The sequence below is a fragment of the Oryx dammah genome, unplaced genomic scaffold (assembly GCF_014754425.2).
Source record: "Oryx dammah isolate SB20612 unplaced genomic scaffold, SCBI_Odam_1.1 HiC_scaffold_3, whole genome shotgun sequence".
Lineage (NCBI taxonomy): Eukaryota > Metazoa > Chordata > Mammalia > Artiodactyla > Bovidae > Oryx > Oryx dammah.
In genome coordinates this window covers 87,908,493-87,934,625 of record NW_024070187.1, presented here as the reverse complement: position 1 = coordinate 87,934,625, position 26,133 = coordinate 87,908,493, and the positions used below count along the sequence as shown (strand labels likewise).

At 40.2% G+C, this 26,133-nt stretch overlaps 2 protein-coding genes and 1 long non-coding RNA gene across 5 annotated transcripts in view; 1 reads left to right on the top strand and 2 right to left on the bottom strand.

Moving 5' to 3' along the window:
* Positions 1–11,801, top strand: part of LOC120861439 — a 154,890-nt gene extending 143,089 nt beyond the window's left edge. For 2 of the 3 annotated variants that reach the window (XR_005720540.1, XR_005720539.1), the window contains exons 2-3: positions 6,120–6,289; positions 8,406–9,403. This is a non-coding gene — a long non-coding RNA (uncharacterized LOC120861439). Of the gene's footprint in view, positions 1–6,119; positions 6,290–8,405; positions 9,404–11,033 lie in introns of those variants that run through there. The other variant, XR_005720541.1, reaches the window with a different exon arrangement.
* A 3,905-nt stretch (positions 11,802–15,706) lies between these two features.
* Positions 15,707–16,947, bottom strand: LOC120861434 (platelet factor 4). The gene is made up of 3 exons (XM_040237059.1): positions 16,750–16,947; positions 16,318–16,486; positions 15,707–16,172 (listed from the first exon to the last, which is right to left on the bottom strand). The coding sequence occupies exons 1-3, from the start codon at positions 16,847–16,849 to the stop codon at positions 16,085–16,087; spliced, it is 357 nt and encodes a 118-aa protein (XP_040092993.1). The 5' UTR covers positions 16,850–16,947; the 3' UTR covers positions 15,707–16,084.
* A 7,777-nt stretch (positions 16,948–24,724) lies between these two features.
* LOC120861432 (pro-platelet basic protein) lies at positions 24,725–25,716 on the bottom strand. Its single transcript, XM_040237058.1, has 3 exons — positions 25,534–25,716; positions 25,081–25,216; positions 24,725–24,955 (listed from the first exon to the last, which is right to left on the bottom strand). The coding sequence occupies exons 1-3, from the start codon at positions 25,652–25,654 to the stop codon at positions 24,853–24,855; spliced, it is 360 nt and encodes a 119-aa protein (XP_040092992.1). The 5' UTR covers positions 25,655–25,716; the 3' UTR covers positions 24,725–24,852.
* Between the last annotated feature and the right edge of the window lie 417 nt (positions 25,717–26,133).

Below are 26,133 nucleotides of genomic sequence, written 5' to 3'. Positions count from 1 at the left end.
TCTGTTGTTCCATGTCTGGTTCTAATTGTTGCTTCTTGACCTGCATAAAGATTTTTCAGGAGGCAGATACCTTACTTACCTGGCAAAGCTGCTATGAACCCTTCAAGAAACTGCCAGACAGATTTTTCCAAGGTTTATTGGCTCTGTAAAGTCAACCTTATTTCCTTAAAGCTGTCTGGTCATATCTTAGTCTATGTATGTGTGTGTATGCTAAGTCGCTTCCGTCTTGTCTGACTCTTTGCAATCCTATGGACTGTAGCCTACCAGGGGCCTCTCTCCATTGGATTCTCTAGGCAAGAATGCTGGAGTGGGTTGCTATGCCCTCCTCCAGGGGATACTCCTGACTCAGGGATTGGACTCTTACCTCTCGCATCTCCTGCATTGGCAGGTGGGTTCTTAACCACTAACACAACCTGGGAATCCCCTTTAGTCTATGTATGTATATCTCTCCCAAATATGACATTCCAGTCAAAGCCAGAGACTAGAATCTTAGTGAACTTATGCTAATAACCACATTACCATGAAAATAAGAATACTCCCTAAAAGTCATTTAATTCCGGAGGAATCATATAAGAAAAAAATTTGTTTTATCTTTGTTCATAAAAGGATATTTTACTAAATTTCCATAAGTCATAGATAGTTTAGAGGAAAGGTTTCTTTACATCTGGAAAACAAGAGGTTAAAGAACTAGCAATAATTTTTAAGTCATAAAAATTATAATCATCCTCATCAGTTCATTCAGCCCCAAATAATTAATTCTCTTCAATCTTGATATTTTGTTAGCGGTTTTATGAAGCCATCAGTTTTGTTTTGTTTTTATTTTAGAATTCTATAATTTCTTACCCAGTTCAGTGGTATATTCTTAAATACATCAGAAACCTGTATTCTAGAGTACTTGTCAGAGTCCTTTCTATGAATTTCTTTGAAGCAGAAATACTTCTGCAAAAGAATCAGAGTAAAAGAGTAACTGTCTATAAATGATGAAAGGCTTAAAATTGCAATGGTTAAAGATCAGATTAAAGTTTATTGCAATGCCATTTACAAAGAAATTTAGTTATTTCTGTGACACTCAACATTTTAAGATAATAAGAATTACAGTAACATTAAATCAGAATGTATCAGATTTTTTGGAATTTCATATAATTACTAGAGCAGATATTAGCATATTAATAACATTCACCCATAGAATATAAGCTAAGAAGTTTTCCATATAGTTTAATGTACCAAATAAACCTAATTAATGTAACATTTCTCTCTCTCTTATTCTCCTTCTCTATTGTTGTATGAAGAGAAAACAAATCTTTTAAAATGTTCCAGGGGCCCTCTGGAAAATCCCAAGTTAGTTTGAGGTAAAAAATTTATTTAGAATTTGATTTGAGGAAGTGTGTCAAAAATATGAAAGATTTCATACACTTGATTAAAAGGAGTCATAGATCATTATGAAACAGTACCTACTTATCCATTTAACCAAAGTAACAATAAAAGATTTCAAAGGCAAATATAGAAGGCTACATAATTCTGAGCAAAACTTAGCTCTTTTACTATTGAGAAGACTTAGTTTATTTAGGTAATCAAAGACCAATAATAAAGATAACATGAAGCATAGTAAATTATTATGAAAAGACACAAATTCTTTGTTTTCTAGGTAGATCAATTTAAAAGATAAAGGAAATTCTTTTACAATATCTTTCAAGAAAAGAGTAATAATTGAAAAAAACTTTGTCCTCTTAACAAGAAAAGAAAAATGAAAGAAAATTAAGTTCCAATTTTGCATAAATATGCTATTGATATTAAAGTTTATGTTTAAAACTCTTATAATAAATCCATTTAATCTTACCCAGTCTGATCACACATAAAAGTCCTTTCCTAAGATTCTTTTTTTACAAAACTTCTATAACTGTATGTTCACTTTAGTTTCTCTCTTGTTCTATTTCCCATTCTAAAATACTCAGCTTTAGGACAAAGTTACTTTATTTTCTTCAACAAAATGCATCTTAAGTTTTCATAGCTTTTCTTACCCAAAATACATATCTTATTTTTCCTGTATATGGAAGTGTTTCCTTTATTATAATATTTCTATTAGTAGTAGTTTTAATTATATATATTAATTAGAATTCTTAACATTTATCTAACTTGATTTCTAGTTAAAACTAAGAAGTAACCAATTGTGAACTGTTATGTCAGTATAGGTCCATATAGTCAAAGCTATGGTTTTTTCCAGTAATCGTTTATGGATATGAGAGTTGGACCATAAGCAAAACTGAGTGTCAAAGAATTTGATGCTTTTGAACTGTGATGTTAGAGAAGATTCTTGAGAGTCCCTTGGATTGTAAGGAAATATAACCAGGCAATCCTAAAGGAAATCAATTCTGAAAATTCATTGGAGGGACTGATGCTGAGGCCAAAGCTCCAATACTTTGGTCACCTGAGGCAAAGAGCTGACTCATTGGAAAAGACCCTGATGCTGGGAAAGATTGAAGGCAGGAAAAGAATGGGACTATGGAGGATGAGATTGTTGGATGGCATCACTGACTCAATGGATGTGAGTTTGAGCAAGCTCTGGAAGATGGTGAAGGACAAGGAAGCCTGGTGTGCTGCAGTCTATGGGGTCACAAAGAGCTGGACATGACTGAGCAACTGAACAACAAAAACAATACCAGCGTTTTGTGAAGATGTTTTATATTTTTTAGCAGGATACATTTCCTCACAATATAACAATGTTTTAAAATGTAGCATATGATCATTAAAAACTAAATATTTTTAGTTTTTCTGTAATGACAAGCCCAAAGTGGACAAACTTAGGTTTAATAATCAATGTGTCTATATTTTATTTTATTTGGAAATGATCTAGATAGTCAATGAAATTTTATCATTCAATTTAACATAACAAAACTTTCTTTTTTTAATTTTTGAGTGCAGTTGCTTTACAATGTGTGTGAGTTTCTTCTGTACAGCAAAGTGAATCAGTCATATGTATACATATATCCCCTCTTTTTTATATTTCCTTCCCATTTAGGTCACCCAAAAGCACCAAGCAGAGTTCCCTGTACTATATAGTAGGCTCTTATTAATTATCTATTTTATACTTAGTAGAGTGAATATGTCAATCCCAATCTCCCAATTCATCCCAGCATTCCTCCCCCCACACCCAGTATCCATACACCCATTCTCTATGTCTCTATTTTGGCTTTGCAAATAAGTTCATCTTTATCATTTTTCCAGATTCCACATATAAGCAATATTACATGTACTTGCTTTTCATTTCAGACTTATTTCATTCTGTATAACAGTCTCTAGGCCCCTCCAAATCTCTGCAAATTGCACAATTTGATATATTTTTTATGGCTGAGTAATATTCCATTTTCTTTTTGTTTATTTGTTTTTTTTCATCTTGTTAAAGGGGTCTGCGGAGAAGGCAGTGGCACCCCACTCCAGTACTCTTGTCTGGAAACTCCCACGGACGGAGGAGCCTGATAGGCTGCAGTCCATGGGGTCGCTTAAAGCTGGGCACGACTGAATGACTTTCTGTAGGGAACAAGGTATAAGAAAGGTTGAGAAGTGCTTGCAAACGAGACTCTCAACCAGGGCTGAACATTCTTGCAAACGAGATGTTCAGCTAAGAATCCTCTGTTTGTTCCCGTGGGAAAAGAACATTTCTTGCACACAAAGATGTTTCTCTGATTCCTCAAAAGGAACAGACCCGGGGACAAAACGGATTCTAAGTTGATAAGGAAGTTCCCCAAAACAAAGTCTTAGCTGCAGTAAATAAGTCAAGGTAAAGGTTATCTCGCCCTGCGCCTGCGCACTGTATAGTCTCTGAATCATAGTGTTTGGCAACTTGCCCTGTAGGTTGTTGTGCAAGGGATATAAAATAAAGCAGCTGTAAGAAGCAAGGGTTAAAATATAAAGATTCAAACCACTCTGCAGTGTTGGTGTTTCATTCCGTCGCCAACAGTTTCACTTTCACTTTTCACTTTAATGCATTGGAGAAGGAAATGGCAACCCACTCCAGTGTTCTTGCCTGGAGAATCCCAGGGATGGGGGAGCCTGGTGGGCGGCCATCTATGGGGTCGCACAGATTCGGACATGACTGAAGCGACTTAGCAGCAGCAAAGAGGTCTTAAGGCTAGTTGTTATATTGCACTTCTTTATATCCATTTATAATATGGTCTCTATAGGGTAAGACAATTGCTTAGGATTAGAGCACTCAAAAAATTCTTTTTTCAAATATGGAAGCTTTTCCAATTCAAAAGATCCATCATCTGACCATTGATGAGTGGGATATAGTAATCTCAATAGTGACTCAGACCAATAAACCTTTTTATGGCTTAACCAAGGAAACAAGAGGCATCCCACAATACAGTGGGAAAAAAAAAAAAAAAAGTTGCTGCCCTCACAAGATCCAGAAAATTAATTCCCAGTTAGCCTAAGAAAGAGGAGGCCTTCCTTGTCACAGGTTCAACAGGTGTTAAGAACTATGTAGTGAAAGGACTTGCCTGGTGGTCCAGTGGTTAAGAATCTTCCTTGCAATTCAGGGGACATGGATTCCATCCCCATTCAGGGAACTAAGATCCCACCTGCTGAGGGGTAACTAAGCCTGTACACAGCAACTAGAGAGAAACCTTCATGCTTCAACAAAAGACCTGGCATGCCACAGCTAAGACAAGTCACAGCCAAATAAATAGATAATTTTTGAAAAATTATGTAATGTAAACAGTGTCTCTGATCATTCATGGGAACGTGAGATGCCTTCAACTATAGATGAATTAATCTGTGACAGGGGACAGGTGTTATTGGAATGGGACTTTTCCAGTACTTGACAAAGCAATGAAGACTGAGACAACAAAGGCCACTTATGGACTGGGACCCCTTAAGACAAGCTCCTAATAACTAGAATGGCCAGACGAAGAGAATGCTGCTTGTGACTGACTTCATGTCTTGGAATCCCAGTCTGGGATGCACACTGATACGTGTACCTTCTGGATGGTAGAGGTCAGAGACAACACTCTCCATGGTCACAAAGCCATGTTCTCTGGCAAGAAGAACAAAATGAAAGGAAAACCTCATTACTTTTTACATAGGGGACCCACAGCAAATTTGCCTAAATAGATGCTAGTCTGCTGAGTACTGTGAACTCATTACAGTTCTATTCTATTCATTGCATTTTCCTATTCACCGCATTTATTCTGTCTATTCATTTATCTCTTCAACATTTGTCTTTCACTCATAAGTATGTGTATGCTCAGTTATGTATGACTCTTTTGTGATCCCATGGACTATAGCCTGACGCTCCTCTGTCTGTGAAATTTTCTAAAAGAGAAAACTGGAGTGGGTTGCCATTTCCTCCTCCAGGGGATCTTCCCAACCCAGAGAGCGAACCCATATCTCTTGCATCTCCTGCATTGGCAAGCATGTTCTTTACCAACAGTGACACCTAGGAACTAAACTAGGTTCTAAATTAGTTTGCAAAGATGATAGAAACAAAAGAAAAATAAAAGCAGACACTCCCACTACCAAAAACAGTACTGTCCCACTACTCTCCCACTACCAAACTCAGTCTATGGAAGTATAACAAAGAGTTGCCTGGGGGTCTGTGATAGCACTGTATAGAACTTTATAGGAACTCAGAGGAGGGAGTATCTGACTCCCCTTATTTTCTTTAATATTTATTTATTTATTTTGTTGTGCCATGTCTTTGTTGTAACCTGGAGTTTATCATCAAAGCTGGGATGCATAGAGAGCAGGAGGACAAGCATGGCCCAGACACCAGTCACTCAGGAGCCATTTCAAATGTCCTCTCCATCAGAAATCTCACCGTTCATCTAAATGTTTACCTTGGCCCTGGATACAGATCACATTGTGGGGACCACTGGTTCACAAGCTCCCATGCTGGGTTCTGTGCTCTCCAATAAAACTATCATACCTTTTTCTCTATCTCCATCTCCAATGTGAGTTGGGTCCATACTCATACTAAACATTCAGTAAAAGTTTGCTAAAATAATGCATGAATAAAAGGTTTTAGGCCACTATCCCTGAGAGCAGGACACCAGGAAACTGTCCTTAAATGATTGAAACAGCCTAGATTTTCTTACTTGCTTTTACCTGATTTGTTCACTCAGCATTTGACCACTCAGCCTTTGAGTTTAACCACTGTGGACATTTGACAAACCAGGATGGGCCAGAGTTTGTATTCCAGTGAAAGAGCTGGGGCAGCCAGAGAAATGAGTCTCAACCAAAGACCAGAGAAAGTCCTGAGCCCACGGTCTGCCATCAAGTCCAAAGAACACAAGTAAGACCCATCAATATGTTCAGAGTCAGAGGGCTTGAGCTGCTCAGATCTGGAACAAAGTGGGAGCAATGTCAAGAATATAGCAAAAAGACTTCCTTGGCAGTCCAGTGGTTAAGATTTTATGTTCCAAAGGTAGGGGGCATGGGTTCTCCTTGTCAGGGAAGATCCCACATGAAGCACAGTATGACAAAAAAAAAAAAAAAACAATACAGCAAGGGAGATCCTGATTAATTGCTACAAATAGAAGTGGAGTATGCTTGGCCTTTATGGGCCGTTGGCCTGATGGTAAATGGGAGGATCCAGGTACCTAAAGTTACAAGGTCTGGAGAGGAAGTGAGTGGATAAAAACTATTTATTCCATATACTTTCTTATTCAATTTGTTTATAAGATAGTGATAGGTGTAGTAGTAGGAGATATAAAGATGGATAAAGTCCAACTTCTAAAATAAAATTCTTTTTATAGCTTGTCTATTTTCTTCTGCAATGATTCAGTTCAGTTCAGCTCAGTTGCTCCGTAGTGCCTGATTCTTTGCGACCCCATGGACTACAGCACGTCAGGCCTCCCTGTCCATCACCAACTCCAGGAGTTTATTCAGACTCATGTCCATTGAGTCGGTGATGCCATCCAACCATCTTATCTTCTGTCATTCCCTTCTCCTCCTGCCTTCAATCTTTCCCAGCATCAGGGCCTTTTCCAAGGAGTGAGTTCTTCACATCAGGTGGCCCAAGTATTGGAGTTTCAGCTTCAGTATTGGTCCTTCCAATGAATATTCAGGACTGATTTCCTTTAGGATTGACTGGTTGGATCTCCTTGCAGTCCAAGGGACTCTCAAGAGTCTTCTCCAACACCACAGTTCAAAAGCATCAATTCTTCAGCTTTCAGTTTTCTTTATGGTCTAACTCTCACATCCATACATGACTACTGGAAAAACCATAGCCTTGATTAGATGGACTTTTGTCGGCAAAGTAATTTCTCTGCTTTTTAATATGCTGTCTAGGTTGGTCATAGCTTTTCTTCCAAGGAGCAAATGTCTTTTAATTTCATGGCTACAGTCACCATCCACATTGATTTTGGAGCCCAGAAAAATAAAGTCTGTCACTGTTTACACTGTCTCCCCATCTATTTGCCATGAAGTGATGGGACCAGATGCCATGATCTTCTTTTTCTGAGTGTTGAGTTTTAAGCCAGCTTTTTCACTCTTCTCTTTTACTTTCATCAAGAGGCTCTTTAGTTCTTCTCTTTATGCCATAAGGGTGGTGTCATCTGCATATCTGAGGTAATTGATATTTCTCCCAGCAACCTTGATCCCAGTTTGTGCTTCATCCAGCCCAGCATTCCTCATGATGTACTCTGCCTATAAGTTAAATAAGCAGGGTGACAATATACAGCCTTGAGTACTCCTTTCCTGATATAGAACCAGTCTGTTCTTCCATGTGCAGTTCTAACTGTTGCCTCCTGACCTGCATACAGATTTCTCAAGAGGCAGGTCAGGTGGTCTGGTATTCCCATCTCTTTAAGAATTTTCCAGAGTTTGTTGTGGTCCACACAGTCAAAGTCTGCAATGATAGATCATTTATTTGTCTGTCAGTGACATGATTATCTGACGTTATGATCAGTCTATAAATATTTAAAATCATTCAGTTAACACTAAAAACTTTAATATTTTGACCTTTGGCAGGGATTTTTTTTGAGGTTTATTGGTTTTTAAGAATATTTTTGTAAATTTCTTTTTATCTCTATTTTCTTAAAATTGTTTCCTGAGCTTTCTGAAAATAGTACTCACTAAATAAATGACAATAGGATTGCCAAAATTGCAAAAGAATAAGGAAATGAGAAAACTTTTCTTAGAAAGAATCACATAAGAAGTTTATTTTGGAAATGAAATCATCATTATGACATTAAGGTATTAATGGAAACAAAGCTTAGGAAGTCAGAAGATGACTGTAAATACATTGCAAAAGAAAATAGCATGCATAGCAAAAAAATTTCAACTAGGAAAGTTACAACTCATCATAAAAACTTGACATTGAGAATAATGTCCATGGTATTTTCCAGTGTTCATATTTTCCAATTTTTTTAGCCAGAAATATTTTTGCTTTTATTTTTCCTTTCCAGGCTTCTTCCATATACTCAGGTAATCTTGAAGACAGAGGATTCTGAATGATACTTATTTCAAAGGGGTGGCTCTGCTACTGTATAATCTAGCTAGTTCATTGATTGACATTTCTGAAGTGGTTGACTGTATTAAGGAAATATGAGACCCAACTAGGTATGGTGGAAATTATGGCAGATGTAGAGAAAGTATGGCTTTGCTGTATTTTAAATATGTGTATATTACATATATGTATGTTACATACATTTATGTTATGCATCAAATGTGAATATCAGCAATCAATAATGTCCAATGAGCACACATTATAGCATCTGTGTGTTATTGAACCATGTAGATGGACAGATGAGGGGAACTCTTAACAGATTCTCTAACAGTTATACATGCAACTAACAAAAAAAATTTATAAATCATTTACTGGGCAAATGCATGAGTGTGTTATGATGTCTGCGGATAGTTTGGTGAAATCTCTGAGGTTAACAAGGTCAGGAGTTGGGAAGAGAGTCTTTAACATTCAGCCAACTCTCTACTGGCAAAGTGCCTTATCTAGCACCCAGCTGCACCATTACACAGAAGTACTAACTGGGTTATTATTTCCTCCAAGTAGTAAATATCTGACAATCACTTATTTAGCACCAGTCAGGCATTTTTCTGGAAGTGGGAATGAAGAGAGGTTAATGGGCATGACCCTTACTCCTTAATCTAAAAAAGGAAAACAGATAAATAATCACAGTTTGGTCCGGTTGTAATTCTAATGAGAGTGTACATAAATTGCTTTACTTCTTTTTGCCCAGCAGATCCTATCATCATCCCTAGAATTACCAGAAAAAGAAGACTGTTTCCCCAAACAGCTGATAAGTAAGAGCTGATTGTCGCCAGGCAGCTCATTTACCACTCTCCTTTCAAGTTTACTATCTCTCACCACCACACAGGCTAATAATACCATAATCTCTTTTTTATGTCTGCCTCAGCAAAGAAACAAATATTTGACAAGGTTATATCCGGAGTTTATTCCTTTACCTTGCATTCTTTACTAAATAGACAGTTAAGCCAGATTCCCAATCATCAGATGTCCTGTGGATTTTATAATCTTGTAGATATGCTGGTTGATAAACATTGTGGTTTTATTATTTGATTTTCTTTTAGTTGTTACCACAAAGGGAAAATACAACTTGTGCCTATCATATTAACAGGTTATCTGCACTCATATTTTGGGTTATGGTTCTGTGTGTGTGGGGGGGGGTGGGGGTGGCAGTTACAGCTTGTTGACCACGTTCTTAATGGGTTGCTTCTTAGTTCAAAGACTGTGGCCACCACTATGCAAATGATATGTGCTCTGGGGGTAAAACTCCAAAGAAAGGGAAGAAAAGTAGTTTTCACTTATTAAGTTCCAATTTTGACTCAGGCCTGGAATGGTTTCTATTATAAGTGAGATTCGGTCCTTTCCAGAGTCCTGTGGGGTAGACATTTCTGCCCTTGTTTGGCAGATGAGAAAACTGAGGAGACTCAGGGTCCCACAGAGTCAAAAGCTGTAACCCAGACTGTCTTATTCAGAAGCTTGCTGGGTTAAAACCAGCAACCACAAGGATGAAGAAGAATCACACAGGATGAAGAAATAAGTATGAAACCACTAATTAAATTCAGTGAATGTCTTTGCTTCTTTCCCAACATGTTCTAGAAAGTTGGTACTTTAGGCCCTCAATTCAGTTTGCGTTAGATCCCCAAACCAAGATGCACGTGACTGAAGCAGAATGGGCAAGGAATATAAGTAGAAGCTGTAAAGAACATAGCATCTCTACAATACAGAAAATGACCTACTTGGTGTTACATCTTCCTCTCAAATATTGGCATTCTCATGGCCTTCTCTGGTGGCTCAGATGTAAAGTATCTGCCTGCAGTGCAGGAGATCCATGTTCAATCCTTGGGTTGGTAAGATCCCATGGAGAAGGAATGCAACCCACTCCAACATCCTTGCCTGGAGAATTCCATGGACAGAGAAGCCTAGCAGGCTACAGTCCATGCAGTTGCAAAGAGTTGGGCATGACTGAATGACTAGACTAATACTTTCACTTTCATGGCATTCCCAAAGACTTCATTACCAGATCAGGCCTGCAGACAGAGACTGAAGGCAGACGAGGCAAGGAGATTTAACAGTCCTGCTGATTCTGAGCTTTCTTGACCCTACTGACTTGCCAAGCATCTTGAGAAGAACAAATTAGAGTGTGGAATGTTAAAACTTGACTGTTTAATCAAAGATCTAGACAATGTTTTTAAACTACAAGTTATGATCCTTCACTGGATTATGAAATCACTTTATAGGCTTGTGATCAACATTTTTTTAAGTGGATAAAATAGGATAGGGGTTTGAAAGAGCAAGATGTTATGGGGCCCTCCAAATCACAAATCCTTTCTGTGCCCCCGATTCTTGTTTGTAGGAAATAAGTTTCATTAAGCCTCCTAGACCTTCCTTGAGTTCCAAAGGTCAGATTCCAACAAATGTTTATGGGCACGGGAGGGGATGCAGAAACAAAGGAGGAGCAGTCAAGAAACAATAGTGCAGTCATGGGGCAGAGTCCTGGTTCCTCTTCAAGTAATATATATATATGTATAAATACCTTTGAGTTCTTCTGCAGTAACTAAGGCCCCCACCCGGTAAGAGGATGGTAACTTCATATTGAATCCAAGATTCCTGGAACACCACCATGCTAACTCACCACTGACCAACTGGAAGAAAGTTTGCACACAGGGGAAGATAATGAAGACTTTGACCTCCTTCCTCAAATGATTCCTCCTCGCTTTAGAATCTTCAGAGCTGGTTTTTGAACACAAGTTCACCTTCTCTGAAGGTTGTCAGACTCTTGAATGAAGCAACCTTTCCTTTTCCAACCAACACTCAACTCTCAAATATTGGCTTTTGAGCAGTAAGCAGCCAAACCTGAGTTTGGTGAGAAGTATAAAAAATAAAACATCAAAATATAATACTTGTACAAAACAAGTATAAGTGTTAGGGGAAGCACACTGATTGAAACTGCCCACCCTGGCCAGGCACCATAGTAACCATTTGTATGAGCTGTTTTATGACATGAGATCCTGATAAGAAATACGGAACTAATAAGCCACCACCAACCAGAAGAGTTTGGGAAAGGTCGAAAGGAGACACCGCGTGTCCGTCCACTTCCCAGAATCCCTCTTGCTAGCATCCATCTTGGCTGACCGTTGCATGTGCCACCAGGAAAGAGTCTGAATTGGAATGATTGGCCAAAGACCACTCAGAAACTAATCCCATCACCATAAAACCCGAGACTGCGAGCCATGCGGTAGAGCTGTTCTCCTGGGTTCTCTTACCCTACTACTCTCTACCCGGCTGCCATTTCCCAATAAAATCTCTTGCTTTGTCAGCAGATGTGTCTCCTTGGACAATTCATCTCTGAGTGTTAGACAAGAGCCCAGATTTGTGCCCTCGAAAAGGTCCCCCTTCCTGCAACTTAAGTATTGTAATGTAAACTTATTTTACGCACGTGTGTCTAACACTGAATACATGCATACACAGTCTGCATGTATGTATATATAGTGAAAGTGAAAGTGAAGTGAAAGTGTTAGTCACTTAGTTGTGTCCTACTCTTTGCACACCCATGGACTGCAACTCATCCTCTGTCCATGGAATTCTTCAGGCAAGAATACTGAAGTGAGTTGCCATTCCCTTCTCTGGGGATCCTCCTGACCCAGGGATCAAACCCAGGTCTCCCATATTGCAGGCAGATTCTTTACCAATATTCTGAGCCACAGGCATTGCCCCATTTATATATAAATTGATGCCAGATCACATAGGTTTATTATTTCCCTGCTACTGCTAAGTCACTTCAGTCGTGTCCGACTCTGTGCGACTCCATAGACAGCAACCCACCAGGCTCCCCCGTCCCTGGGATTCTCCAGGCAAGAACACTGGAGTGGGTTGCCATTTCCTTCTCCAATGCATGGAAGTGAAAAGTGAAAGTGAAGTCGCTCAGTCATGTCTGACTCTTAGCGACCCCATGAACTGCAGCCTACCAGGCTCCTCCACCCATGGGATTTTTCAGGCAAGAGTACTGGAGTGGGGTGCCATTGCCTATTATTTCCCTAGCCATGTAAAAACTTATTTTTGTTAGGCCCAAGCCGCAAAATCTCCCAATGATCACCAGGGAGCTGATATCCGATGCAAAAGCAAGAGAGTTTTTTTTACCAAGCTCGAGCTGGTGCTCCCACCGTTACTGACGCAGCGGCTATAGGGAGGAGCCCCGGGTTTTGGATTACATTGCTTATATAGAGAGTGTTCAAAAAAAAAAAAAGAATTTCTAGGTAGGGGGACGTCTGATTGGTCACTTTCTTTCGAAGGGTTGTGTGTTGGTTTTTGATTTGTCTCTATTACCTAGGTAGACTGCAAGTTCCTGAACGTTAAGTCAGGAGATTCTGGTCTGGGGTCCGATTGGCTCTTGGGTGGTGGGGTGAGGTCAGGGGATTTCCAAAGGCTCCTTTCCCGGAACCTTAGAAAATGGAGTTTTTCTGTTAACAAAATGGAGTAGCTTAGATTCTTCAATTTTATTACCCCAAATTGAAATAAGAATACTTCCTAACAAATTTCAACATGATGAAGTAGTTATTGTGTTCCTTTTATGATTGTGTACAATAGTATTTTATTGAAAATTAGCAGTTTACCTCATAACAATATCAAATAACTAATATTTTGAAAAATAGAAACATCTGTGAGTAGTGAAATTACATTAAAAAAAATTTCTCCTTATTTCCTCTGTATTTCTATGTTATCTACAGTGAGCATGCATTCATTGCCTTTTATAATGATAAAAAATATAAGTATATCTTTATAACCAACTAAAACCTCAATACTCTTTGCACTCAAGAGGAAGTATTTTTTACCACAAAGGCTTTAAAAGGAAAAAATTGCAAAAGAATATCCCAGAGCGAAATACCCTTTGGTGGTTTTGTTTGTTGATAGGGTCTATGACTGTAGTGAGCGCTTAGTTTGTGGACATTTTCTGCTAACTAATTCCTGTCAGAAAAAAAAGAAAAGAAGAAAGAAAAAAGTTCAAGTCCATTCAATCTTTATCACTCCATGAATGTTCGAACAGCAGGCAGCTACAGTAAATTGTTACCTGATTGAGACTTCCTGCTAGGAAAGCCCTCTCTCAGCACCATTGCTGATAAAGGCGGCAGCTTGAAAGTATTTTCAGGCTGGTTAGCCACGGTGATTCTGAAGGGAGGATTAACAAGGCTCCAGAACTGGAGGACTTTGTAAAATTGTTTTGGTCCTTTGGCCCTTTGAGTCATACTTAGGAATTACTGAATCCAACTATCTATGTTTTTGAGCCAGATAGTAAAAGAAAAACAGGCAAAAAAAAAAAAAAGAAAAAGTATTTTACTATGAACATCTCATTTCCAATGTATCTTCTCCCAAAGTTCATTTAGCTTGAGAAACATGTTGCTCTTACAACTGTTTTTTTTTTCTTCTGATAATTATCACCAAGAATCACTCTGTTAAATGCCTTACTCAGCACTCCAAGCTGACTGGAATTGTGTGTTAAGAGCAATATTGATAGAAATAATAATAGTTATTTTTATAATAGTTGCTATTTTTTAAGTACAGGCTGCATAAGAGGAGTTAGGCCAAATGTTCACATACATCATCTATTTAGTCCCCACAATAATCTATGAATTAGACATTCATCCCCAGTTCATAAATGAGGAAACTAAGGCATAGAGGGGAAGTGAGTATAGCACATCCTTGTGGACTGTGCTAAGGACTTTGGGCCTTGAAGATAATTTAGGTGAAGGTGCACAGGTGGACCAAATATGAAAAGCACCAAATGAGTGAAACTAGTTGGAAGACCTCTCCCTGTGGACACTCTAGTTCTGCAGAATGATAAACATGCTGAGGACCTAATGGTCATGTGTCTTTTTTATTTTGTCATGTTGTGACTGTTTCATCCTTCCTTTTCCCCCTTGGCAAATACCTGTACTACCTCCAAGAGCTGGTTCTGGGGTCAGTTCCTCTCTGAAAAATGTGCTTGTGTGAGAGGCAGCCCACCGTGAAAGCAAGAGCACAGAGTTGGAAGTCTGACCTGCTCAGACTTCAGCAAAGTGGTCTTGAGAGACTCAGTCTTTCTGAGACTGTTACCACAACTCTAAGATGGGAATAATATTACCTAGCTTGCAAAGTGGATATGAAAATTTAGATGATACTCTGAAATACTTTATAAACCTCTGTAAATAGTATCTATTTGTGCTAAATTTCTTCAGTCGTGTCCAACTCTTTGAGACCCTATAGCCTGCCAGGATCCTCTGTCCATAGGATTCTCTAGGCAAGAATATGGAGTGGGTTGCCATGCCCTCCTCCAGGGGATCTTCCCAACCCAGGGATTAAACCCAAGTTTCTTGCTTTTCCTGCATTGGCAGGTGGATTCTTTATCCCTCATGCCACCTGGGAAGCCCAGTGTCTGTTTAAGGAGTTTGATATCTCAAAGCCTCCTCACTCCCCCCACCTCAAGAAGACTGAATAAGGCATTCTCCATTTTCTCTTAGCAGTCTAAGCCTGCCTCTACACAAACACTGCCACCTTGGGTTGAAATGGCATTAGCTCATGAGGCAGAGGAACCAGAGATCAAATTGCCAACATCCGCTGGATCATCGAAAAAGCAAGAGAGTTCCCAAAAAACATCTATTTCTGCTTTACTGACTATGCCATAAGCCTTTGGCTGTGTGGATCACAATAAACTGTGGAAAATTCTGAAAGAGCTGGGAATACCAGACCACCTGACCTGCCTCTTGAGAAACCTATATGCAGGTCAGGAAGCAACAGTTAGAAGTGGACATGGAACAACAGACTGGTTCCAAATAGGAAAAGGAGTACGTCAAGGCTGTATATTGTCACCCTGCTTATTTAACTTATATACAGAGTACATCATGAGAAATGCTGGGCAGGATGAAGCACAAGCTGAGATCAAGATTGCTGGGAGAAATATCAATAACCTCAGATATGTAGATGACACGTTCAGAGTTTTAACAACTGGGCTCCCAGGGAAGACGCCAAGAACTGTTTTTAACATTTCATTTTTGTGAAATGTCAACATTATTGAAGGACCAATAATGAGTAAAATATTTTAATGTCATGCTCTGGAATATATTTCCATTAAGTAGTAGAGAATTCTAGTTTCATTTTTATCAATTTTCTATCTTAGGGTACAGTATAAATTTTAAGGTGATAAAAACAGTGTCCAATATATTTAATTTTTTTTTAGAAAAGCAGCACAGAAAGTTTAAGTGCAATTAATATTTATTGGCAAAGTTAATTGTGACATTAATAGGTAAATAAGTAGTTATTAAGAAATATAATCATGGAAATATGCAAATTATATCAGCTAACATATACTAAGTAAAATCAGTCTTTATTAAACCAAATCTTCTTTCAAAATATATTTTTGCTTAAAATTCTGGAGATTTTTCTTCATATGAAATTATGATGTCAACGTTATTTCTTTGCTCTATTGAGGCATGCTATCAAAACTTCATTTCTTTTATTTATGTAGAGTTTCAAGGATAATAAAAACATCAGATGATTTGTTTTCCACAAGTAGATTGAAAATTTAAAAAGAAGAAGAAACATTTTCTATAGCAACAGTAGGGATTTAGGCAGCTAACTCTTCAAAAGCCTCTTGATTATTTTCTTATACAGAGGATTCTGCTGGTCCAGGCAAATTTTCCTCCCCGTCTTCAGCGTAGCTCTGCCAGAGAAAGAAGAGAGGTGCTTTTCAGTCCTGGGGGTTTGAATTTAGAATTAGGCTGGTGGGGAGGCGGCGGGGTTTAGAGGGACGGTAGGGAAGGGGAGAGCAGAGGGTGGGCACGAAAGCAGCAAGTTCCAGGACTCACATCAGTTGGGGGCTGGGGCAGTGGAGCCCGGCTCCGATCACTTCCAGGCTGGAGATGTGCCTGGGGTGAATCCCCGACGTGGTCTTCAGGCACACGCATTGCAGGTCCTCCTCGTCTCCACCTTCAGAGTCCACCGGGAGCGAGACGGAGGTGACAGGGAGGGACGACTCTGTGAATAGTCAGAGGAATCTTGGGGATCTTCTCACTGCCTTGCACCTTCACTTCCTCATCCACAAACCACATCCCTCTGAAAGAGTATTGCCGGCTAGGTGATGGAGCGCACCGGCCAGCACGTGGCACCGCGCCTTCACACCTAAGCAAGCGCTTGGGAAATCCTAGCTGGGATCCGGAGATTACGGACTCCGTTCCCGGGACTTCCCGGACTCTCCGCTGCCCGGGACCTCTCCCCGCCCTGCTTCCGTCAGCGCTCACCTTGGGCGAGGGCGATGGCCGGCAGGAGCAGCAGCCCCAGGAGCAGCAGCCCCGGGCTGGACCGCGGGCGGGAGGCGCGGGGTCCGACTGCCGGGTTCATCGCGCTCAGGAGTGCCAGCCGGAGCCGAGAGCCAGGGCGCGGGCAGCAGGGCTGGGGCTCCGCAGACTCGTGGTTCCCCACCCTCTCCAGACCCGTTTTATCCCCGCCATCTGTCCACTTCTTCGGAAGCTTGCGGCGGAGGGTGGGGAACCGCGGTGCGGAAACGGACACTTCTGCAGAATTTGGCTCTGGACAGACAAGATTAAGCCAGGAAAAAAAAAAAAAAAGCCAGAGACCAGCAGTCTTACTGGGAGCTGGTGGCAGGATCCAACCCCCACCCTGAATTCACATACATTCCTACAGTTAGAAACAGTACTTGAACCTTCTGAAAATGTCTTTATTATTCATTGGCTGTGCTAGATCTTCCCTTACTATGTAGGGGCTTTTGCCAGAGCAGGGGCTATTCTTCCTTGCAGTGCTGGGGGAGCCTCTCATTACAGTGGCTGCTCTTGTTGGAAAGAACCGGCCCTAGACACGGGGGGTGGGGGGGTGGGGGTGGGGGTTGGGGGGTGGGGGGTGGGGGCTTAAGTAGTTGCAGTGCACTGGGCGTAGTCGTCCTGCAGCATGTGGAATCTTCTGGATCATGGATGGAACCTGTGCCCCCTGCGTTGGGAGGTGGATTCTTAACTGCTGCATGACCAGAGAAGTCCCCAAAAGTGTCTGTTTTCTTTGTTATGTGCAATAGTAGAGTCACTCTGCAGTCGCTGTTTTGCAATTTGTGCAGCAGGAGTTTCTGTTTCCTCCTCCCAACGGCCTCCTCAAGAACTGCTCCTTCACTTCTGTTTCTTGTGGATGGCCATTGAGTTGAAGCTGACAGCTGTGTGTCTTCAAGATGTGCGTTTTGTCATGATATTCTGCTGCTAAAAATTTGAATTTGGTCTCTAGGTGAGGACTTGGTTCCAGAAGTTAGGTGAATGTGGAAAGCTTCCTCAGACTCTTGAACGGGATCTCCCCAGCTTTATCAACCTTTAACCAATACATCCCAGGAAGCAAAATCTGTTGTCCTCATAAGTCCTCTTATTCTAAGACGAATTGTACCATGAATATTTGGATTCATTCTTTCTGTAAAAACTTTACTGCCCAGGAGGTATTTGTTCATTTTGCTCACCCTGGAAGAGAGACCAAGGAGAGTGTTCAGGTTTTCCAGCCCCTGCTGGCCCCAGGGACAGGGTGAGGTGGGCTGCACCATAGACAGGAGCAGTGGTCCTCTCAGGAGGACACAGAGCATCTGGGAGCTGACTGTGGAAAAGATGCACCAGAATCCTGCACAAAAAAGTTCAGGGATCAATGTGGACTGATCTCTGCTGGCCTCAGCCTGCAGCAGCTTAAAGTAGGGTTTCGGTTCCCGGCCAGAAATTAAGGTCGGGTGGTGGTGGGGAGAGCACCAAATATCAGCCACTAGACCAGTGGTCAGTGACAGGCACTGGCTTTTCAGCTTTGCACAAAAAAATTCCCACAAAGAGGAAAAGTAGTGAAACAAGTGAAGTGTTTCTTAGGAGGAAAAAAAGAGTAGAATATGTGTGGCTAGACACAGGGGTGGACTCAGTGAGAGAGTCATGCTCTCGTGGTAGTTTAAATCACTTACATGGGGCATTTCTTCCAGGTTTCTTTTGGCCAATCATTTTTATTTTCCTGGTTCAGAGTCTGTATTTGGTATATCTCAGAATCCTCCCATGTGTATGCATGCATCACTTAACCAAGATGGATTCTGCTGAAGATGTCTATGGGTAGTGAGCATCACTTAATATGAAAGGGTGCCTTCTCCCTTTTTGACTTCCAAGGAGCTTTTCTGTATATGACTGTAGCTCAAATCATGAACTCCTTATTGCAAAATTCAGACTGAAACTGAACAAAGTAGGGAAAACCACTAGACCATTCAGGTATAACCTAAATCAAATCCCTTATGATTATACAGTAGAAGTGACAAATAGATTCAAGGGATTAGATACAGTGCCTGAAGAACTATGGGTGGAGGTTCATAGCACTGTCCAGGAGGCAGTGATCAAAATCATCCTCAAGAAAAAGAAATGCAAAAAGGCAAAACAGTTGTTTGAGGAGGACTTACAAATAGCTGAGAAAAGAAGAGAAGTGAAAGGCGAGTGAAAAGGAAAGCTATATCCATCTGAATGCAGAGTTTCAAAGAATAGCAAGGAGAGATAAGAAAAACTTCCTAAGTGAACAATGCAAAGAAATAGAGAAAAACAATAGAATGGGAAAGACTAGAGATCTCTTCATGAAAATTAGAGATACCCAGGGAACATTTCATGCAAATATGGGCACAATAAAGGATAGAAACGGTATGGACCTAACAAAAGCAGAAGATATTAAGAAGAGGTGGCAAGAATACATAAAAGAATTATACAAAATAAGATCTTAATGACCCAGATAGCCATGATGCTGTGGCTACTCACCTAGAGCTAGACATCCTGGACTGCAAAGTCAAGTGGGCCTTAGGAGGCATCACTATGAACAAAGCTAGTGGAGGTGATGGAATTCCAGTTGAGCTATTTCAAATCCTCAGAGATGATGCTGTGAAAGTGTTGCACTCAATATGCCAGAAAATTTGGAAAACTCAGCAGGGGCGATGGGACTGGAAGAAGTCAGTTTTCTTTCCAATCCCAAAGAAAGGCAATGCCAAAGAATGTTCAAACTACTGCACAATTGAGCTCATTTCACATGCTAGCAAAGTAATGCTCAAAATTCTCCAAGTGAGGTTTCAACAGTAAGAGAACTGAGAACTCCCAGATGTATAAGCTGAATTTAGAAAAGGCAGAGGAACCAGAGATCAAATTGCCAATATCCATTGGATCATAGAAAAAAACAAGAGAATTCCAGGAAAGCATCTACTTCTGCTTCATTGACTATGCCAAAGGCTTTGACTGTGTGGATCACAACAGCCTGTGGAAAATTCTTCAAGAGATTGGAATATCAGACCACCTTACTTGCTTCCTGAGAAATCTGTATGCAGGTCAAGAAGTAACAGTTAGACCCAGACATGGATAAACTGACTGGTTCCAAATTGGGAAAGGAGTACGTCAAAACTGTATATTGTCACCTTGATTATTTAACTTATACACAGAATACATCAGTCAGACTAATGCCAGACTAAATGAAGCACAAGCTGGGATCAAGATTGCTGGGAGAAATATCAGTAACCTCAGATATGCAGATGACACCACCCTTATGGCAGAAAGTGAAGTGGAACTAAAGAGCCTCTTGATGAAAGTGAAAGAGGAGAGTGAAAAAGCTGGCTTAAAGCTCAACATGCAAAAAATGAAAATCATGGCATCCAGTCCCATCACTTCATAGAAAATAGATGGAGGAAAAATGGAAACTGAGAGACTATTTTCTTGGGCTCCAAAATCACTGCAGATAGTGCCTGCAGCCATGAAATTAAAAGACGCTTGCTCCTTAGAAGAAAAGCTATGTCCAACTTAGATAGCATATTAAAAAGCAGAGATATTACTTTGCTGACAAAGGTTCATCTAGTCAAAGCTATGGTTTTTCCAGTAGTCATGTAGAGATGTGAGAGTTGGACCATAAAGAAAGCTGAGCGCCGAAGAATTGATACTTTTGAACTGTGGTGTTGGAGAAGACTCTTGAGAGTCTGTTCAACAGCAAGGAAATCAAACCAGTTAATCCTAAAGGAAATCAGTCCTGAATATTCATTGGAAGGACTGACGTTGAAGCTGAAATTCCAATACTTTGGCCAGCTGATGCAAAGAACTGACTCATTAGAAAAGACCCTGATGCTGGGAAAGATTGTAGACAGGAGGAGAAGGAGACCAGACAGGATGAGATGGTTGGATGTTATCACCGACTCAATACGTGAGTTTAAGCAAGCTCCGGGAGTTGGTGATGGACAGGGAAGCCTGGTGTGCTGCAGTCCATGGGGTTGCAAAGAGTTGGACACGACTGAGTGACTGAACTGAACTGAGTTCGGGCAGGGCTCCTGAGTTAGAGAATGAGAAATATGTGGCCTCTCATCTTCTGTGTGGGCAGGGCCCAGCCTCCTCCTTTCAGTGTTCTTGCTATTTTTGTCTTGGGGTGTCAGTCCACAGAAAACAAACTCCAAATCTTTGCTTCGGGGCCCTTCTATCTCCTGCCTCAAGACCATCTTCCCTTTCCTTAGAAAGAATGACTTTGGTTTTGATTAGGGAAAAATACACCCTCATCTCAATGCCAGAGGCTCTCTGTCATACTGATTAACTGTGGTGAAGGGCCTTGGAAGACTACTGTGTGGACCAAGCTGACCTCTTAAGGCTCAGCAGGATCTGACCTCTGCAGGACCTGCAGGGATGTGCGGGTGAATTCCTCGACCTGGAATGTGCTTTCTCTTACTCTCTCACCACCTGTTCTTTCATCTAGCTAAGTTCTCCTCATATTCCTGATATCAGCCGAAATATTACCTCCCCAGAGGGATCTTCCTTGACGGCTAAAGCAACTGATGTTCCCTTTTGTTGTCATGTAGCACCCACTGCTTCTCCTGTTTGTCACAGCTCATATAAACACGTGCACATGATACTCAAGACATGCATATATATTTAAATGTGTTTAAAATGGTTTCTCTTCCTAAATGAAAAGTTCCATGAGCTGTGAGATAGTATTGTCTATCACTATTCTAACTCCTTGTTAAAAGGAAAAGTGAAGTGTTAGTCTCTGAGTCATGTCAAACTCTTTGGGACCCCTGGACTGTAGCCTACCAGGCTCCTCTGTCCATGGGATTCTCCAGACAGGCATACTAGAGTGGGTTGCCTTTCTCTTCTCCTGCTCCCCGGTGAAACTCAAGTCACTCAGTCGTGTTCGACTCTTTGCAACCCTGTGGACTGTAGGCCACCAGGCTCCTCTGTCCATGGGATTTCCCAGGCAAGAATACTGGAGTGGGTTGCCATTTCCTTCTCCAGGGGATCTTCCCGACCCAGGGATCGAACCTGGATCTCCTGCATTGCGGGCAGACGCTTTAACCTCTGAGCCACCAGGGAAGCTGGTAGGGACTCAATATAAAGCACTACATTAGTGAAGATGATGAATATTGAAAATGATAATGACGAGGCTTTGACATGTTCAAGTGCCATTTCTTTGTGCAGTAGGAGCATACCTCTATACAAACGTGTGGTTGTAATTATTTGTCAGCCTGTCTGCGTCTCCCACCAGACAGTTATCTCTTCAAGGGCAATTACCCATGACTTACAGGTCTTTGAATACCCAGCATCTTCACAATGGCTAGTACAGCATGTGGTGTAAGTCATATATATTTATGGAACTGAAACTCGAAATCCCATTTGGGTTAGAACAGAGGGAATGGATAGAAGAGTGGTTTAGCATATGGATGGGCAACATACTGGATTTGTACAATCCGACCCCCAGATTTCAATATTTGCAGTGTAAAGAAACTCAGGGAGTAGTGGCAGTTAATTCATTCTTTCTCTGCATCTAAATAGAATAATTCAATATGTGCACACAAAAATAAAAGACCTATGCATAATGAAGGAGGTGTTACCATAGTGTAAAAACTATGTCATGTCTCAGGAGGTGGCCCTCCTGATTTCAGTAGGAGATCCTAGAGAAATGAATGAGATGCTGAGCTAGTTTAAGTTATTGGTGAAAAACTGATGACCGTGAGTGCTTTATTTATTACATGTTTATTTATGTGTATTATTTGTTAACTATTACTTAATAAATGTGTTTATTTTGTACACAAAACATTTAAGACATTAAATCTATAATGATGAGAACATAATAAAAAGAAACCTAAGAATGCATAGATTGTGAACTAAATGCTTCATACATGAGTGCTCCCTAAACTCCATGTGCAGGTTGGGGTATATGAGCTGACGTCTTCTATAATCAACATAGGATGTTTAGTATGCTATTTATGTATCAAGTCTTATTTTCTGTGTCAATAACATTATGTGAAACATAATATAATCTCTTCATTAGAGAAAGAAAAATCAAGCAAAGTGTTAAGATGTTGTGGTTAACAGCACAGTTTCAAATCGCCTCTCTGTCACCTACTTAGTTATTTGATTCTAAGGCAAATTTCCTAATTTCTTTGAACTTCGATTTTCTTCTCTGTAGTACTGCTGCTGTTGCTGCTGCTAAGTTGTTTCAGTCGTGTCCGACTCTGTGCGACCCCTTAGAGGGCAGCCCACCAGGCTCCCAAGTCCTTGGGATTCTCTAGGCAAGAACACTGGAGTGGGTGGCCATTTCCTTCTCCATGAAAGTGAAAAGTGAAAGTGAAGTCGTTCAGTTGTGTCTGACTCTTTGCGAAACCATGGACTGCAGCCTACCAGGCTCCTCCATCCATGGGATTTTCCAGGCAAGAGTACCTGAGTTGGGTGCCGCCTTCTCCCTGGAGCACTGGGGATGCTAATACTAATACTAATACTACTACTACTAATAATAATAATAAATACTAACATTGGCCTATGGATTATTGTGTGTCATGGATTATTTTCAGCACTTTGAATTTATTAGCTCTTAATTTTCACATCAACTCCATGAGATAAGCAATATTATTATGCCATTTTAGAAATGAAGAAACAAGGCAGTTTATGCAACCTTACCAAAATTACACAGCTAGTAAGTGGTGGACCAAGTTACCCCATTATTCTCTCTTTAGAGGATGTGCTCTTAACCACATCATAGCTATCTTGTAAGAATTATTTAATTCTTTACAATTATTTAATTATAATGCATGTAAAACAATGATTTTCTCTGGCATATTAATATTGTTATTAATATCATAACATTAATAGTTATTAATAAAGTTTCGCTATTACTATAGTACATTAAAAACAGCACAAATCATCAACTAGTGAATTTTGTTGTCCATATTGTTAAATACCAAAGTTTTTAAAAAATAGAAAGATAATTAAGGCTTTTTCCCCTAATAATTCTGTTAAAAGTAATAATATAAGACAACAAAGCAATAATAATTTTGATTTTATGTTAATATTTCTGTAAGAATAGTATGGGTATATTTTAAGGGATTAGAGTGAAAGAAATTCTGTTGTTTATAAAATAATAATTAGTAGTCTGGTAAAGTTTAAATTTTCTCTTGTTTTTATTTGCAAGGCTGATTCTAATACAGAAAATGTAATCATGTAGATATTAAGTAAGCAAAAATGTACAAACATGTTGGGGTAAAATATTCAACACCAAGGAGAATCTGTTATTATTATTGAAAACACTGTATCATTGAAGATATATATGATATCATATGCAATCACATATTGTTTGCTCTACTGGTATTAAATGTGTCTACTTTAAAGTAAATAACCACTGCTCACAAGACTCACACTCTACAGTTTTATTATTGTTAGGATTTGAAGGCTAAAGTAAACATTGGAAAAATCTTTCAGATAATGTTTTGAAACAAGACATCCTAGGACTAACACAATGAAAAATCTATTAAATCCCTAAATGTATTAATAAACATTTATTGAGCAAGTGCTCCATGCTGGGCTCTGTGTGGCTTCTAATATCACTGACCATTATGGAATCATCATGGTCATGTCCAGTCTATCAGTACAGTGGAGCATGATAAGTTAAGACAAATATATTTGGAAAGAAACTTTTAAAGAAAGAAATGCAAAATACATTACCACATTTAGCCAAGAGTTAGGGAGTAAAGCATATATTGTATTTTGAAACAAGCTTTGGTTACTTTCTTTTTTATTAATTTTTAAAATGTTTACACTATTTAAAAAGTTACTTTCCATTTACAGTTATTGTAAAATATTGGTTATATTCCTCCTGTTATACAATACATCCTTGAGACTGTGTTACACCCCAGCCATGCTTACTTTTATCTTCTCCCTGTCATCTATTAACCAGCCATCTCAGAGAAAATTGTGACTTTTTGAGACAGAATGGAAAACATATCCAAAGTTTAATACAGTATGACTATGTATCCTGGATAAATAAAAACTCTAGAAAGTCAAGATTTCAACTTCTGTTCTTCTTGGGAGATAAAAAGGTTTGACAGAAAGTGAAAAAGATTAAGCAGCTGACCCACCATCTTCCAGTATTTTCTGGACTATTTTCTTGATTCTGGGGGCTTCCGGATCCAGGCAGATTTTCTTCCCATTCTTCAGCACGGCTCTGCAAGAGAGAGTAGAATTATCTGTGAGCATCCTGGCAATCATGGGAAGGGATCCAGCAGCGGTGGTAGGGAGGAGGATGGAGGGCTTCCTTAGGGAGGCAATACTAGAGAAGCAGAAACTTACAATACTTCGACCTTGGCACAGTGGGGTCCTGCCCTGTTGACCTCCAAACTTTGAATGTTACTGGAATGAATGCCAGAGGTGGTCTTCACACACAAGCAGCGAAGTTCAACATGCAGCAATCTCTCTTTACTGCCACCTAGGGCAGAAGATATGATTCTGTTAGTGGTCATGATCATCTCCCAGATCTTCCCTATTGATGAGTACCTCCCTCACAAGGCCATTGTGAATATGATCCACCTGTCAACCTTTACTAAAGCACCTAGCAGAATTCCTGGCACAGGTCAAGTGCCCACAGAGCGCAGCATCTCCATTTGTAAGTATTCATATAGTGCCCTTCTCTAGTCCCAGGGGCACTAAGGCAGTCCCTTCCCCGGACACAGCTGCAGCAGAAGCAGCCTCAGGTTAGGAGAAGCAGAGAGTCTACTATTCACCTCTCCCTAAAGTTTCTCTTACGTTTTCCATTGGTGGAGGGAACCAGCATCGTCAGGAGCAGTGACATCAGCAGCAACACCTGTAGGACAGGAAGTGGGCTGCTCACGGTATATGAGGAGGTGGCGTGAGGTCCGAGGCTCATGGTGGAAAAGACTTGAGTTAGGGTTGTTCCCAGGAGGGTGAACTGCTGCTCACGAGTCTACAGCTAAGTGGTTTTCACAGTCGCCTGATGTCTTTTATACACCCTGCCTCAAGGCCAGTAAGGAGAAAAAGGATAGGGATAGGGGAAGTAAGGGTGTGTGGTAACACAAGTGTAAGAGTGGTCAAGTTGTGTCCAACCCAGATAAATGCCAGGCAAGTCAAATTCCTGATAAATTTCATTTGCTGCATCCCTGCACATGCTCGCTTCCCCTTTCTCAATATCCATCTCCCTTACACATATTTAGGCAAGAACTAGACAGAAATATTACATATATTTTCTTTGAATAATTATGTAATATGCCCTGCCTTTCCTATAATGCAATTTAGAGGCCTTATAGACATTTTAGGTGTATCTGAAAGCATAAATGTGTGGCCCTTGGAAAAGAGAGTTACCTTCCCTTTCCAGTTGCCAAGGAAAGC